This window comes from Cnephaeus nilssonii (assembly GCF_951640355.1).
Source record: "Cnephaeus nilssonii genome assembly, chromosome: 11".
In the NCBI taxonomy this organism is placed as follows: Eukaryota; Metazoa; Chordata; class Mammalia; order Chiroptera; family Vespertilionidae; genus Cnephaeus; species Cnephaeus nilssonii.
This window is the reverse complement of record NC_137082.1, coordinates 62,998,731-63,015,226: the sequence shown is the minus strand read 5'-3', so window position 1 is coordinate 63,015,226 and position 16,496 is coordinate 62,998,731. Positions and strand designations below refer to the sequence as shown.

The following is a 16,496-nucleotide window of genomic DNA, read 5'->3' as shown; positions in this document are numbered from 1 at the left end:
GCTCTGACAGGCTGCAGTCAAGGGGTTGGTTAGGGCACAGTCTTCCCAGGACTGGCTTCTAAGCTACTGGTAACTTGTGGCTGTTGGTTGGTGAGGGCTAGCTACTGGCTAGAGATCTGTTTCTTGCCACAGGAGCCTCTTCATTGGCAGCAGTCTTCCCTCAGAGTGAGCAAGAGGAGAGGCAGAGGGGGTGGCCAGGACAGAAGCCACCAGATGGGATCCGGACACTCTGTCTGCTCCCTGGCAGTGAGTCACCCGCTCCAGCCCACACTCAAGAGCAGGGCTTACTCACTGGTGTTGCAACCAGGGGACTTTTATTGGGGGCCACTTACAGGCTGCCTACCACAATGGGTCACTCCTCTTTAGATTTTGCTGTAAGTAAAGGTTGTGATGTGAGAAACCAAGAGTAGACTCCTTTCTCCCTCCTTCAAAGTTAACCATCAGAAATATCCTCTGTATACACATTTCTACCATGCATAATATAAAACCTTACAGAACAAGGTTATAAATATAAAACAGCAAAATGCATACAGAGTGTTTGTCAACCTGTGGAAGGAAGGCATTGCCTCCTTGAGCCCTTGGCAGTTAACTGGGGAGCAGGTAGACAGGTAGGGATGTGCAGCAGTGATGAGGCCCAGAGGATTCCTGATGATGGCGCAGACTCAGGAACTAGACTCCCAGGCTCAATCCTCAGCCTGTTTCTTAGCTGTGCTTGCACTTAGCTCTGCTTTCTCCTCGTGCCTGCTTTTTCATGTGTAGAAAGAGAATAAAACAGTATCTGTAAAGGGAGGACAGTAACGGTATGAGTTGATATATGTGTAGTGCCCAGATCAGGGCTTGACACACAGCAGGCTCATTGGTATAAGTCATTACTGATACAAGTCCACAGCAGACAAGTGCACTATGAATGCTGCTTCAAAGTAATGCAATTATACAAGTAAGTTCTACTTTTCTCTTTACCCAGGAATGCACAGGGTTAGGTAATCTGCTTCATAATACAAATCTTCATTAAAAAAAACAATAAACCACCCTAAGTATAAAAACAAAAGAAATACTCTAGTTGATTAAATGTTTATTTTGGGCAATGTCAATTGTGATGTTTCTATGCTACCAAGAATGTTGTACACCTGAATACCCTAATTTCCTTTTTAGATTCCCTCACATCTTTTTTATTTCATTTTATTCATTTATTCCTTCCTTCCGTGAGCATGAGCATCTCCTGGGCACAGGGCACTGGTCAAAACAGACGTGGTCACAGACATACACAGAGGCATGTGACATTGAATGAGAGGTGCTCTGGAAGAGGCACCAAGGAGGGAAATACACTTGTTTAGGGGAGGTCATGGATGTGGACAACTTCCCATAAGAGGAAACAGGTGAGCTGTGTGGGGATATGCCTGATAGGAAGGACAGGAAGATGTTCTAGATGGAGGGAGGGAATGGTGCCTGTAAGGTCTAAAGGCAGGAAGCAGCAAAGCAGATGGAAAGAGCTGGCTGTTGAGTTGTGCAGCAGCACAGAGCATAGAATGTGCATGGGTGGAAATGAAGCTGCAGGCATAGGCAGGAGGCAGGTCTGCAACCTTGAGCCAAGAGGAAGAACTGTCGCTGAATGGACATCTCAGAGTGAAACCACCATCGGTTAGAGTCTAACCTCTTAACAGGCCTGCAGGATCGGGCCCAATCCAGGACTCTGCTGCGCACTGGGCTCCCCTGTCTAACTTACCTCACCTCTTGGCTCAAATCGCACTTTCTCATTGAGGTCTGTCTTCAGTGCTCCTAATGAATGCTGCCACTGGCCTGCCTCACCCAGTGTACTGGTGGTCCCTCTTTTCCTGCTGACTTCTTGTTTACATAACCCTTATCTTCCAACATACATGTAATTGACCTTTTATTGTTCATCATACATCTCCCCACCAAAATGTAAGCTCCCAGAGGCAGGAAGGGATCTTTGATGGTCCTGGCACATGGGACATGCTCAATAAATATTGACTGAATAAATAACCAAATACCTTTGGGTTGCTTTTAGGGAACATCAACTCTGGATGAGAAATAAGAAGCAGAAAGGGGGTGGGGAGGGAAGCTAGAAAGGCAATTCAGACATATGTTCTTTTTTTTCTTTATTGATTAAGGTATTACATATGTGTCCTTATCCCCCCCATTGCCCCCCATCACCACCCTGACTCATGCCCTCTTCCCCTGGTGTCTGTGTCCATTGGTTATGCTTATATGCATGCATATAAGTCCTTTGGTTGATCTCTCCCCCTTACCCCCACCCTCCCCTACCTTCCCTCTGAGGTTTGACGGTCTGGTCGATGCTTCTCTGTCTCTGGATCTGTTTTCCTTCATCAGTTTATGTTGTTCATTATATTCCACAAATGAGTGAGATCATGTGATATTTATCTTTCTCTGACTGGCTTATTTCACTTAGCATAATGCTCTCCAGTTCCATCCATGCTGTTGCAAATGGTAAAAGCTCCTTCTTTTTTACCACAGCATAGTATTTAATTGTGTAAATGTACCACAGTTTTTTAATCCACTCATCTGCTGATGGGCACTTAGGCTGTTTCCAAATCTTAGCTATGGTAAATTGTGCTGCTGTGAACATAGGGGTGCATATATCCTTTCTGATTGGTGTTTCTAGCTTCTTGGGATATATTCCTAGAAGTGGGATCACTGGGTCAAATGGGAGTTCCATTTTTAGTTTTTTGAGGAAACTCCATACTGTTCTCCACAGTGGCTGCACCAGTCTGCATTCCCACCAGCAGTGCACGAGGGTTCCTTTGTCTCCACATCCTCACCAGCACTTGTCATTTGTTGATTTGTTGATGATAGCCATTCTGACAGGTGTGAGAGGGTACCGTATTGTCATTTTGATGTGCATCTCTCGGATGATTAGTGACTTTGAGCATGTTTTCATATGTCTCTTGGCCTTCTGTATATCCTCTTTTGAAAAGCATCTATTTAGGTCCATTGCCCATTTTTTTGATTGGGTTGTTTATCTTCCTTTTGTTAAGTTGTATGAGTCAGACATACGTTCTTGTTCTTCTATATTATCTCATTTATGTATTTTCCCGTGGGTCCAATCAATAGTGTGAACACTTGTTCCTGATTTATATCTTTCATAAAGGAGGTTGGGAATGTCAATAATGTTATCAAAGCTACAAATACATGCATGACCACCTTGGGATGAAAAGCTCTTTTTGTTGATTTCTTCCTCCCCTACCACACTATCCTCACTTCCCCTTCTTTTGCCTCTTCCACTGCCAGCTTCTAGAGCAAGCAGGGGGCCCGGGGCTTGCAAGTGCCACGCTCCTGTTGTCCAGATTCTGTCTCAGGATTAGCACTTATTGACCTGGTCTTCTGATGTGGGTGCCGCATCTCTTAATCCCAATGTACATCCCACACGGGACTGTCCCGTGGTCCAGGACCCTCCACACTCTTTGACCAGGAGCACCCAAGATCTTGATACCCTGGTTTTCCTGCTTGTTTCCACTTCCTGGTTATGACAGTACTTCTCTTTCTCTTCCATCCCTCCTCTGGGCTGAGCTTTCTTCAAAGGCTGCCCTTGCATCCTTACAGATGATCAAATGACAAATTTGTCTCTCTGTTGTGGTGAACTTCTTTCATGCAAACTTTTCCTCTTGTGAAAACGGACTTTTCTTATATCTGTCTGAAATTCTCTGCTGATTTTTACCTCCAGGCAAGCCAGTTTTCCTTTTCCCGTTCTCCCCATCTGTGAGCAATAGCCACAGCAGATGCCTCCATCTTTTGTGCTTCTCTTTATTGCTCTTGCCTTTGGAAAATCCCTTCCTCCTTGTCATTTCAACTAACACTTCTGCTCAGGACTCCTCCATTTATGCAGAGATGCTGTCCACATTCTTCATGACTATTTCCATGAGATCTAAGTGCTATGATTTTATTCCATGAATGTGTCCAACTTTTCACTTTCTTCTTAAATGTCTTATTCTTCTCCATGGCAGTAGTCCGTATCATTACCTGGGTGGTAAGCCTTGGAGTCATTTTATATAATTTCTCTTCACACCTCTCCATATTTATTTTAAAAAATCATTTTTTATTCTGTTGGTTGCTTTAAAAAAATATTATCATCGTTACCACACTGCCGCGAGTCCTCATTTATAGCCCAATGTTGTTACCACAGCACAGTATTTGAGTTTTGCTTCCCACCAGTCTGGCTCATATGCAGTTGCATGATTAATCTTTCTGAAATGTTTTCTCCTGATCCAAATTATCGGTGACTATTTTCTAAGATCTCAACTCCATATTTCCCTGCCCTCCATTTTCTCTCCTATTAACTTTTGTTTCAACATCTCTCCATCCTATGACATCTGTTAACCTGATCTCCTCATTCTACAAACTCATACTTACTCCTTCTCACCTTTAGTCTGTCTTCAGTCATCCCCAAATTTATTTTCCAAATTGCTATAATGTGCTCATTTTCTTTCTCCATGGAATACTGCACACTTTCTTCTCCCTATCTAGTAATGAGGATGCTTATAACAATTGCTCATGTTTTTAAGGGCCTTTTCTGTATAAGACCCTGAGCCAAGTGTTTTGAACACATTACATTTATTCCTCATAAGCTCATCAAGTTAGAGACAATTATTATACCCATTTCACAGGTGAGGAAATGGGAACTTGGAGGGGCAAGGCCTCCACTGGAGTTCTGTGCTACTTTTAAGATGAGTGATGCAGAGGAACAGGCACAGGCTTGCAGATCTGAACTCAGTTCTGCCTCGGTCACATCCGAGCTGGGAGAATCAGGTTAGTGACTGAGAATCTCTGAGCCTGAGAGTACTTACTTATAAAATGAGGATTAAATGAGTACAAAGCCCTGCCATAGAACATTAAACCAGTATTGTTCTTCTCTTTTCTTTCTCTTCAGTGTCATCGCTTCCATTGACAACCTTATTTGACACCTCAAACCCTCAATAATTCCATTTCCCTCTATATTTTTGTAGCAATTTTAATTTGGTTACTTAATTTATGACTTATTTATGACCTGCCTTCATTTAGATATATTGGTGTTACCTTCCTGGTTAGATTTTAAGAGCAGGGGCCATGCATTTTAATTCTCCATTTTTCATCATCCTCAACATAGTAATGAACACAGAATAAATGCTAAATTTTTACTTCCTAATTGACATATCTACTTAGCTTGATCCAGCGATACTTGATGCTGTCACCACACAGTTGCATGTATCCTGTTAGCCTACCTTATTAACTCATTTTTCTCTTCTCTCTCTCCACCCACAGCATGTGCATTCCGGTACAATGGACTCTCCTTCGTCTACCTCATCTACCTCTTGCTCATCCCTCTGTTTTCAGAACCAACAAGAGCGACGATGCAAGGTAAGAGACAGTTATTGTTCTGTGCCACAATCTGAATGCATTTGCTGGCTCTGCTGGGCTGTCTTTGTCTGATGGGATAGACGCTGTCTCTGCAGCAAGCTGGTCCAGTGGAGACTGGGTGTCACACATGTGAACAGCTGCACCAAGCAGAGCAGTGTGGAACATGTTGATACATGTCACTTACACCACTAATATCCCTATGCAAGTTCCATATTAACCATCTCTTAGTAGGTTTGCGGTACATCTGGAATGTTTTGGTTAGTTAAGACGAACTCAATGCATTGTCAACGAAATAAGGCAGCTGGTGTGACAAAATTGGCACATGCTTTTGCATATTGGATTGCTGGAGAGAATGTGGCAGCAAGTAGAAAAGGGGCAGCGAGGTATCTTACATTTCTAAGCTGCCAACAGGAGGACTGGATGAGAAACCGAGTCCTAGTCATGACTTGTTTACACATCAGTTGAGATCTCTTATATATGCCTCTATCAAGTACTGTGAGTGAGTGATTTGAGTTTGAGGAATAGTTTTCCAAGCATTTTACTACAAAACTTTAGATTTCTTTCCCATTGCTCTATAAAAACCTGAAGTTATAGAAAGGAACCATGACCTGTCTCCTGAGGCTCTGATTAGGAAGCATGATCTGGTTTATCAATTTATATATTTAAGGTTTGTCTACAAATATTAAAATTAAACCGCACTGAGTTAATTTATAAATTGCTTTTCACAACAATAACATTATAAAAAGTAAGTGTTGTGCCAAATGCCTTAGGTGAGTATGATGGCTGTACGGTTACATGAGAGGAAAAGGAAGCTGTTTGGCCCAACCTGTGGTATGGTTGGAAAAGGCCATGGGTTAAGGCTGCCAGTTCATAGTGGTGCCTCTTCAGGAAAAAAGTAAGGGCTGGGGGCCCAGAACAGCAAATAATGACGATCTTTTCCATTCCTCCCCTTAACTATTACATTTACAGTGCATATTATGACCATTCATCCGAATAGTTATGACTGCAGATGCTATGTTGATTTTCCTGCCACAGGAAGAGTTTAAATAATAGTCCTCTAAGTCACTTAAATCCTTAATATACAAAGTTAAGAAGGGGTCCAGAAATGTGAGTTTATACAAATCCTCATTCAAACCAAAAATTTATTGTTTATGTGACCCCACCCAACTTAGCCTCTTTCCTAGAGTTCAGTATAAACAAAGACCTTTACTAGTAAACAGAATAGCTTCTGGCTTCAGAACCAAGATGAAATACACAGGCTACTCCTAGTCCATGGCTTGGAGCTCATGTTTCAAAGAAAGAAGGTTTCAGACACATTCAGAATAAACCACTTTAGAAAGGAGTACCTGTGTATAGTCCCATAAAGTATCCATTGCTTTTATATCAAGGTGTCCCCTTATCGTTTCATCTGGAAATCAGGTAACTGAGATTTCCCTCCTTCATCGTTATGTGACAGTGACTGCTTTGCCTTCTTCCCAAATAACCAGCCCTGCTCTTGCCTCAGTCTCAGTAGGGGTGGGATTGCAACTGTGTCACAACTGCATGACAAGGGTCCCATCCTTTATGCCCAAGTGCATCAGGGACTGGTCCTGTCAGGAAGCTCATACTTGAAATGTAAAATGAAATGCAAAAAAGCAGCTCCTCTCTGTGTACAGCCATATCCTGAATTAACAGAATGTCATGAGGTCAGTGCACAAGCAAAGCATAATAAGTACACAGACGTCTGCGGGTGCTGCTCCTAATAGGAGACGAAGGAAGAACTGAGCTCAAAAGGGAAACAAAACCACAGGCATCTTTTCAGTTACTATCTGGATGCAGTGTTGTGATTCTTTATTTTCTTTTTTTCCTGCATTTTAATAAGAAGCATGACCAATATTCAACATAGCCTCATTGATTTGTTTGTTCGTTTATGGAAATGCCGAGGGACTCCAGGAAAGGATGTCCCACCCATTTATTTCTGATCACCTGGGAAGCACAAGCCCTGTGTTTCTAAGTCTGTGTTTTGAAATATCCCATGTTGGGCATTTCTGGCAGTGTGTAGTCAAGAACACCAGTAATGCCTGTGTGGAGTGGACCATACCATGCCAGACCTGGGGAGAGGCTGCAATGCGGCTCCTCAGGGACTTGAACTATCCAACTCATGTTCACACACATTTCCCACGAATCAATGAGAAGTGCATTGACAAACTGAAAAGAACTGTTAGTAACCTCTGCACCACCTGCTCACAGACAGTCTCTGCCTGGAAACAGCAAGCAAATTCAGATCCCCCTTCCCCCCCCGGCCTCCCCCCGCCCCCCCCCCCCCCCCCCCACCGCTGCAAGTTGCTCAGGCCTCTGTGCATGTCCACAGGACTATGTCCATAACACAGACTCCCCCTGAACCCGATGTGTGGTGCACATTCCTGAAAGTTACTCTGTGATCCTCTTGTCTCCATTTGATCTGTTGGAATTTTCCCCCTAAAAGTATTTTTTCCCAAAAGTATATCCACAGGGGGCCCCAGCAGGTGGGGAATTCAGAATCCTGGCTGAGAGTGTGGGTCTTCCTTGTAGTTCTTGAAGTGGCCTAGGTGTGAAAGCCATCTCTGCACTGTGGTTGTTTAGGGATGTCCACAGGGGTGTCCCCAGGGGTGTCCACAGGGCCCCCAGCAGGACACAGATCATCTGAGTGTGCCTGAGGCTTTCCGCACGCCTGTGACTAGACACAGATTTGCTGTCAGGCTGGAAACAACCGTGTGGGAGACGGAGGAAGATCAGGAGACGTTTGTTACACATAGACATGTTATTAAGTTTAAAAAAGGAGTTTGAGTGAGGACAATTGCTTGGGGGTTCAATACACTTAACTTACTTGCGGGTGTCTTCTGAACTGCTGAATTTGAGAGTTGGAGGAGCTTGTAGGAATTACTAAGCATATTCCAGCACCCACTGGTGGAGGCCCTTCCCAGCATTCAGTTGGCTGCCTGTGTAGGCTCTCCACCCACTGGCTATGACTCCCTTTGATCTCCTTGCTCTAATGCTGACCTTTCTTAGGCAAGGTGACTTTAAGTTGGCTCTAGAGTGTTATTCTATCTCTTTCTCTCTTCTCTCTTCTCTCTGTGTCTGTCTGTCTGTCTGTCTGTCTGTCTGTCTGTCTGTCTCTCTCTCTCTCACACACACACACACACACACACACACACACACACACTCGGGCGCACACTCACGGCATGAGGAACAGGCACCTTCAATCAGCCATCGGTCAGTGTGCAGCTATTTCCCTCAGCAAGAGCCTCACCTTTGGATTTCTTGAGCCAGAGTGGCTTTCAGTGTAGCATGTCCCCTGAGCTCCCAGGCTGGTCTCACTGAAGCCTTTCTCACTAGGCTTGGAATTCCCTCGACAATATCCATCTCCTTCAGCTTCTCTAATATTCTCTTTCATATCCTCCATAGGACAAGGAACCACGGGTTGAAACAAATGCCCTTTGCCATAGTATTCATTGGAGTATGAGGGAGTGTTTTCCAACCCTCAGCCTTGGTCCCTCACTTGAAACTGAGCCAGAGTCCCATGTTAACACATTTATTTACTCTGTCTCTTTCCCTTCCACTAGGTACAATTTAAGATGGCAAGGATTTTGCTGTTTTGTTTACTGCAGTTTTTCCAGGACCTAGAACAGTGCCTGGCATATTGAAGGCATTCCGTAATTATTTATGGAATGGATTTCTCTCCAGAGTTAAGTGTGGTAGAAGCATTTATGAACATAGCTCTAATCCTGTGATTACACCAATCTCTGAAATAGCAAACATCACAGAACAGTTTATTGCATATACCCATCCTCTAGGGACAGAAGCTCAGGGTACCATAGATCACAGGATTTTGCCTTTTTAAATTTGATTGGGATCAGAGGATCATGAGTAACTGAAGAAATAGAATCTTTTATGCTTTTACTTAAAACGATAAGCATCTTATTTAAGCATGCAGGGGTTTCCCCTGCTATCCAAAATAGTGGCTATGAAACCTTTCGTAAACTGAAATTGTGTAACGCAAAGAAGCAATTGCCTTAGGACACATCTTGGTAAGGATGCACACAATAAATGAAGACAAAGCACAGATGCTCACAGACAGTGCACAGCTGCGAGGGCTTAATGCTGAGATGCTGAGCGTAGTTCCTGGGGAAGAGCTGGGCGGGGCCGCTTTCCCTGCTCAGGGCACACCCTGCAACACAAACACTCTAAGCTATTTTCGCTTCTCACCTTTTATCATAAAAGCAAAATCTTTCACAGATTTCTTTTAGTTAGTGAAAACAGGGACCAATGTAGGCCTCTGTAAAACTGAAGTGGTGTAAAGTGAATTTTTGAAAGCAGGGTCTACCTGTATTATTGTAGAACGAGAGTCTTTTGCTGTTTATGTAATAGTACATTCAGTTGAGACTGCACTCCATTACGTTTATTAAGTAATCTATAATTAACTGCAGGTGGCCCAAATACTCTAAGTTGATCAGGCATTAAATTATTTAACCATACACATTATAGATTCCTTATACTTGATGATATATTGAGTACAGTACATTGGTCAACAGGGTGAATGAGTTTGTATTTCGTTTGGGTGGAAAGGAATGTAAGTAATAAAACATGAAAAATATGGAAGAAAGCAACAGTAACTGCTCAATATATATTGGCTAATCATAGTATTATTATTATTTTAAAGTGCAACATCATTACTTTGAACGTCAGAGTGAACTAGATTTAGAAAGCTTAATCTCATGTGTATGACCATAGACAATCTTATCTCAGAACTTTTCCCGGTGCTCTGTAAATATCAGCTAAGAATTGTGTGATCTCCAAGGTCTCTTGTGAAATAGTATTTAGGTTAAGTAACCTCGTAATAGGGAGCCAGTAGCACTGCCTACAAAATACAAATTGTTATTTACATGCATCAATTAATTTCTCACAATGACCTTTGGAGGGAGCTGCTACTATTATTAGAAACTACGATCAAAAGTCCTCATATTACTGATGCAGACTGAGTTCCAGGCGGGTTAAGAACAAGCCTGGGACACACAGGTGCCATGTGGGTGGCTGTGGCTCTTAGCCGTTGTGTTGTTCTGACTCATGCCCGGATAGAACGGTCCTCTGGGGATTTGCCGGACGAGAAGCAAACCTAGTCACTTAATAAATACTTGTTGGCTGACAGATTACCAGGCCTGGGCACACGGTCTGGAGAGATAATATGAGTATTTTTAAAGGGGTATTTTAATATAAATTGGTGCAGATTGATGAGATATGTGTGTATTACAGAAAATACATCATCCTAAATGTGTCTGGTTATGTCTTTCAACAAATAGTAATTGAAAGACTACTTTTCAGAAGACACTAAGTTTGGAGCTGAGGATGATAAAAAGGAGGCCAAAACCTGGCTCTTCCCTGGAGTAGCCTCCCAAACGTGTGGTGTTTTATGTATCTCATTAAATGGTAGGTCTTTCAAAGAGGTTATCTTGGGAAGCCAGATAACTAGTTCAGTCATTTCTCTGACCTGATCTGATTTCTAGTTATCCCTTTGCAGTTGCCTTTAGAATTTGCCTTGAATAAAAAAAAAAAGAATTTGCCTTGAATAGATTCAGTGGTGGCAAACCATTGTCCTTAAGGTGGGTCTGATTTGTATAGCATTTGGAGTAAAGCTTGATGTGGGGAAAACTGGTGATGAAATTAGTTGTATTAATCTTACCTAATAATAGACAAACATGTAAATTGACTGTACCTCCGCTACACCACCAGCCAATCAGGAGTGATATGCAAATAAACCCAACAAAGATGGTGCTTAATTTGCATACACAGGTGCTGAGTGACAGGGGCGGGACGCTTGGATGCAGGCATTCTGCTCCACCCCTGGTCTCTCAGGGCCTCTGGGCAGTGTGGGAAGGTGGGGCTGGAGAGGAAAGAGGCGGCTCTGGGGCCTGAGCGGAAAGGGGCTGGGCCGGAGTGGAAAGGCGGTGCCCGAAGCCAGTGAAAGGAAAGCCCATTCTAGCACAAATCTTCATGCATCGGGCTTCTAGTTTTATATAAAAAAAGAGAAAACCCAGAATACTTAGTATAAAGCAAGTGTCTGAAGGTCGTTCATTACAAATGAGGAGTTTTAAGCTTTATTTGTATGAGAATACCATGGTTGACACACATGACATAACAAATACATGGAACCTCTTTCCATGATGGATGCATGATATACATGATTTACAATGTTGTTATGAAATGGGATACTGGGACAAGAAAGTAGCATCCTGAAGGAAGTATTGATTAAGCAGATTTACCCTGGAATCTTGACTAGAATAGCCAACCAGCAACTACTTAATCCAGTTCAGAGACTCAAATATCTGGAGAGGTGTTTAAGCTGAGGATTTTAGTAATATTAAAAGTAACCAACTTTTATGTCACATTCCCTATGTTCCAGGCACTATTGTAAACACTCCCCATGTTAACTCCTCTAATTCGAGGATAAAAACATTATTTATTGAAAGGCAGCCTCCATTCTGGAATGAAAAAAAAATTATTGTGAAGTTATAAATCCACTTAACAAACTAGGAATACTACATAGGGAGGTACTGATATTAAAGCTCTCTCCTCCGATTAAGGAAATGGTCAGAAATCTATGTCACTTTGGTCAGTCTACTGTTTTCCTGTTCCATTCCACATCACCCAGTGTTTCTGTGTGTCCTGGAGCTCCCTCCACGCAAAGCTGCCAGGCAGTGTGAAATCTGCTGTTCTCTGGAAATTGCTTCTGCCTGCTTGCTTGGTTCTGCCAGCAAGTTCTTTGTTCTCTTTATGGGCTTTTTTTGTGGCGAAGAGTTATTTACTTATTGAGGGCTGATTGAAAAGGAATTCACCAAATTACAAGACTACAACACTTCCTGGGCAACATTAGTCATTGACCTTACAGCAAGAATATCTTAGAAGCATCATCATCTAATTAGTTCACTTGTGATAAACACATGCACACACATAGGCTAAGGAACACAGAGATGATTCTTGTCTGAGGTGTGCAATTATTTCTTTTCTTTTTTAAAAAAATATATTTTTATTTATTTCAGAGAGGAAGGGAGAAGGAGAGAAAGATAGAAACATCAATGATGAGAATCATAGATCAGCTGCCTCCCGCATTCCCCACACTGGGGATTGAGCCTGCAATCCAGGCATGTGCCCTTGACCGGAATTGAACCTTGGACCCTTCAGTCTGCAGGCCAACACTCTTTCCACTGAGCCAAATTGGCTAGGGCTGCAATTATTTTTAATGACAAAGTTGTATTGTTTAAAGACCCATCCCCATTCTGAGAGGCATCATTCTGAATGTTTTTTAAGATGGGACGACACTGTGATAGATGAGAACAAAGCTCCCAGAGGTATGGGAATGGAAGGACTGCGAGTGCCTGTGCAGATCTGTCCTGTCTTCTCGGTCCAGGTACAAGGGGCAGCTCCTCTGGAGCAGGTGAAACACAGATAGGGGCCCAGTTCTTTTCTGAGGGCAGGCCGAGTACCAAAGGAATAGCAACAGAACTGCACACTGCCATCCCTTTCAGGCTCTGTCCTCATAACATTTTTCAGTATTTGATTTTGTGGAGATTTTCTCCTTTCTTGTTATGAAAGGAGTGGGTCTCTGAATTATCTTTTTGTCTTTGTTTTTCCTCATAAACTTTGTGTTGTTATTTTGAGCAAAGTAGCAATTCCCCTGGTGTGTGCATCTGCATTTACATCCTAAAGTTATGAAGAATATGCTTTTTTCTGGTTATTGGGATCTCTTTCAACAATTGGGAGGGGGGATAGCATTAGAAATGGGGAGTAAAGGAGAGGCTTAATTATGCTTTGGTGACAAATGTCAGCAAGTGATATTTTGGACCAAGTTAACTTTGTAAACTGTTGACAAAGTTATTCTAAGATGAGAAAAAAAGAGATATTTTATTCTCTTAAGCTCCCAATAAGGGTCTTAGTTTAAGAGGATATTATACTAACCATAAGTAATCCGTATGTGTGTGTGTGTGTGTGTGTGTGTGCGCGCGCGTGCGCGCTGTGTGTAAAATAATCACCAAAAATGACTTTTCCCAAGGTTCTGACCCAGGATACACTAAAGGCAGCCTGGGAAATGAAAAATGATGTTCAATTTGCCTACATGAAGAGGCAAAGGGGTCTGCAACTTGTAAAGACATGTTTTGACGTCAGAGAGGAAATAGTAGCAGATATTTAAAACTGCTTGCATCTGTTTTTTGTTAAAACACTGTTAGTCTTTAGACCATCAGGCTTATTATTACTATGTTTTATTATGTCATAATAAAGCCAAAAGCAGGAAAATATGTAATTGAGTAAATTATTAAGTGAGTGTTTTATTATTAATATCAGCTCACCACCAAAAGGAGTGCTAACGAAAATAATTAGATGCCTGTTTCTTAAAATTTTGAATAAATTAATCATAGGTCTTTTAGGTTATTTTATCTGTCTTTTCAGGGATTGGTACAGATATCATATTCCATTGTTATTTTACATTTGGCAAACACCATTCAGTCAGACAGAGGGAGTTTCAGGCAACACGTATAATTCTCAGCTCAGGAAACATTGGGTCTTATTATTATATGACTAAGAGAGGACTTCCGAAGTCTCTACCAGTTTGCTTTATTTGGCTACAATAAATCAAATATACAATATGACCTCACCTGTGATTTCCAAGCTCCCCTGTCATTACAGTGAGGTACTTCACGTGAATTGATATCAGTTTGTTGATCCACTCTTCAAATTACTATTGTTTTGTTTATGCAATTTACAACCATTGACTGGTGCCTATCCTGTTAGGCCTTGCACTAGGCATTTGGGCATACAGACATAAATAGAACGGTCCTGGCCAGTGTTGTTCAGTTGGTTGAGCTTCCTCCTGTGCACTGAGAGGTCACTGGTTTGATTCCCTGTCAGGGTACATGGCTGGGTTTTGGGCTTGATCTCCAGCAGGGAGCATGCAGGAGGCAGCCGATGGATGTTTCCCTCTCTCTCTCTCCTTTCCTCTCTCTCTCTCTCTCTCTCTCTCTCTCTCTCAAATCAATTAAAAAACATTTCAAAAAAGATGACTAGGACAGGCTCTCTGTCCTCAGGATACAACTCCAGCTCTGCTATTCATTAACAGCACCATCTTGGGCAAATTTTTTAAATTCTCGGAGCCCTGGTTTCCTCATATGTTGAGCTCTTGGCACTGGTCCTGGACAGAACATTAAGAAATCTGCCTGTGTGAGTCATCTTCCCAGGCACCTTCTCATGTGATATGTGCTGGACAGATGGATCAAGAGCTCTAGAGGAAGAAACCATAGCTCCTAACTTACTTTTTAAATTTGTTTTCCCTTTGAAAGTGTTCAGCTTAATTGATTTAATGATGTTTGCATTCTGAGTCAGTTTATTTCAGTGGTGAAGTTGGCTTCCTTCAGAGGCTGGACAAGCCCAGCCTCTGATTGGTTCCTTTGTTAGAGAGGGCTTTACTTCACATGTAACTGCTTCTCTTAAACAGACTCACGTGCATTTGCAGATTCATCCACAATGGCCTTTTGAGATGAAAACTTAATTTAACTTTCAAATAGTGCTAATTATTAAGAAGAATAAGAAGGTAACTCATACAGTGCTTGTTCTATGCTAGGCAACCACACCCCTGAAAGATAGGTATTTGTGCTTAGATTTTACAGATAGGGAACTGAGAAACACATAATGAATAATTCCTGAAACAAACAATTTTTTAAATTGATTCAATGAGTGAAAGCTTCTAATATAAATAATTCAGTTATCTTCATAGGCATTTCCCTCACTTGACTGCATTTTATTACAAAATTAATATAGAGTGAAAATGAGTATAGAGATTATGCATGTTGTTCAATTGGCTTATTGCAGTATAAGTGGGCAATTATTGTACTTTAAACCACTTTTTTTGTATATTCAGCATTAAGTAGGAATGTTAGGATATTGATACAAAATATGTCTTTCATTTTCTCTTCACAGAATAAGCATTACTGAGTGTCTGAAGTGGACACTAGAGCCATAAGCAAGAGTGAAATTGGTCCTCTTAATCTCATAGCTCACCATTTAGCCCTCCTTCCTCCCTCTCTCTTTCCTTTCTCCTTCCTATACTCTCTCTCCATTAAAAATTTTTATTTTTGCCTAAATATATTTTCTGCATTTCATCTTGCCAATTCTATATACTCTTAAGGGATATTTGGGGAACGCCACTAATAGCCTGTACAGGCAGCCTGGAGCCAGCGTTGTCAAGCTGAGAGAAGCGGCGCATGATGATGTGATCTGGCCTCTGCAGGAGGCACAGGATGGGCTGCCGGGAGCCCCTGTCCAGAGCCCCTCACCTGGCAAGAGGAAGGCCGGGAGTCCGTGGGCATGTGTGTGCTGAGGATTGAATGTGTGTATTCTGGAGTGATGGCAAGTCATCAAGATAACCCTTTCTTCTTCTTCCCCTGCTAATTGGCTAACCATGGCCAGCGATACAGGATTCCTTTGCAATTGGGTACAAAGGAACGTCACCCTCAAATATCAACCTCTCCACCATTATATCATATTCCTTTAGATTTAATGGCATCTACAAAATGAAAATTGCTCTTTTAAAATGCAAGGACACCTGGCAAGGCAGTGCTCCGGTTGTTGGGTGCCTTAACTCTCCTGGTGGTGGATCTGTGGGACTTTGCCCAGGTCCCCCAACTTGAACACACATCTCATCAGGACCTAGGCATTGGTTCTCCATGTTGCCTGGCGTTTTAGGGCTCATAGCAACGACCATGTATCTCTGAGAACTGTCCTAAGCTAAAAGGATCTGACCCAAGGTTCACCCCCTCCTAGTTTTGAGTGTGGCCCCCCTTTCCACGAGTGATCATTGGCGGGTGGGGTATACAAGAGTCCTGCCCTTTTGCTTTGTGCTGGAACAACTCTGCTGTGCTGTCTCAGCTGCAGAGCTTCCTGGAGGTGGTGGGGATGGGGATCTGAAGTCTCTGCGGTGACTGCATCGCACCTGGACTTCTCCCTCTATCCAAGCCTGCTGCCCTCGCACCACCGTTCCTGAATGTACTCCCTAATGAAGTCTCCCCATAGAGTCTGTGTGCATGTCCTGAGCAGGTCATCTAATAGCCTCTGACATGTTTGTG

The 16,496-nt window shown here is 42.5% G+C and overlaps 1 protein-coding gene across 1 annotated transcript in view; it reads left to right on the top strand.

The window, feature by feature from the left end:
- PIEZO2 (piezo type mechanosensitive ion channel component 2) overlaps window positions 1–16,496 on the top strand; it is a gene marked incomplete at its 3' end in the record, with an annotated part of 333,950 nt that overhangs the window by 64,312 nt on the left and 253,142 nt on the right. The window contains exon 2 of the mRNA XM_079783425.1: window positions 5,275–5,370. Within this exon, the coding sequence (XP_079639551.1) occupies window positions 5,275–5,370 (96 nt within the window). The remainder of the gene's footprint in view (window positions 1–5,274; window positions 5,371–16,496) is intronic.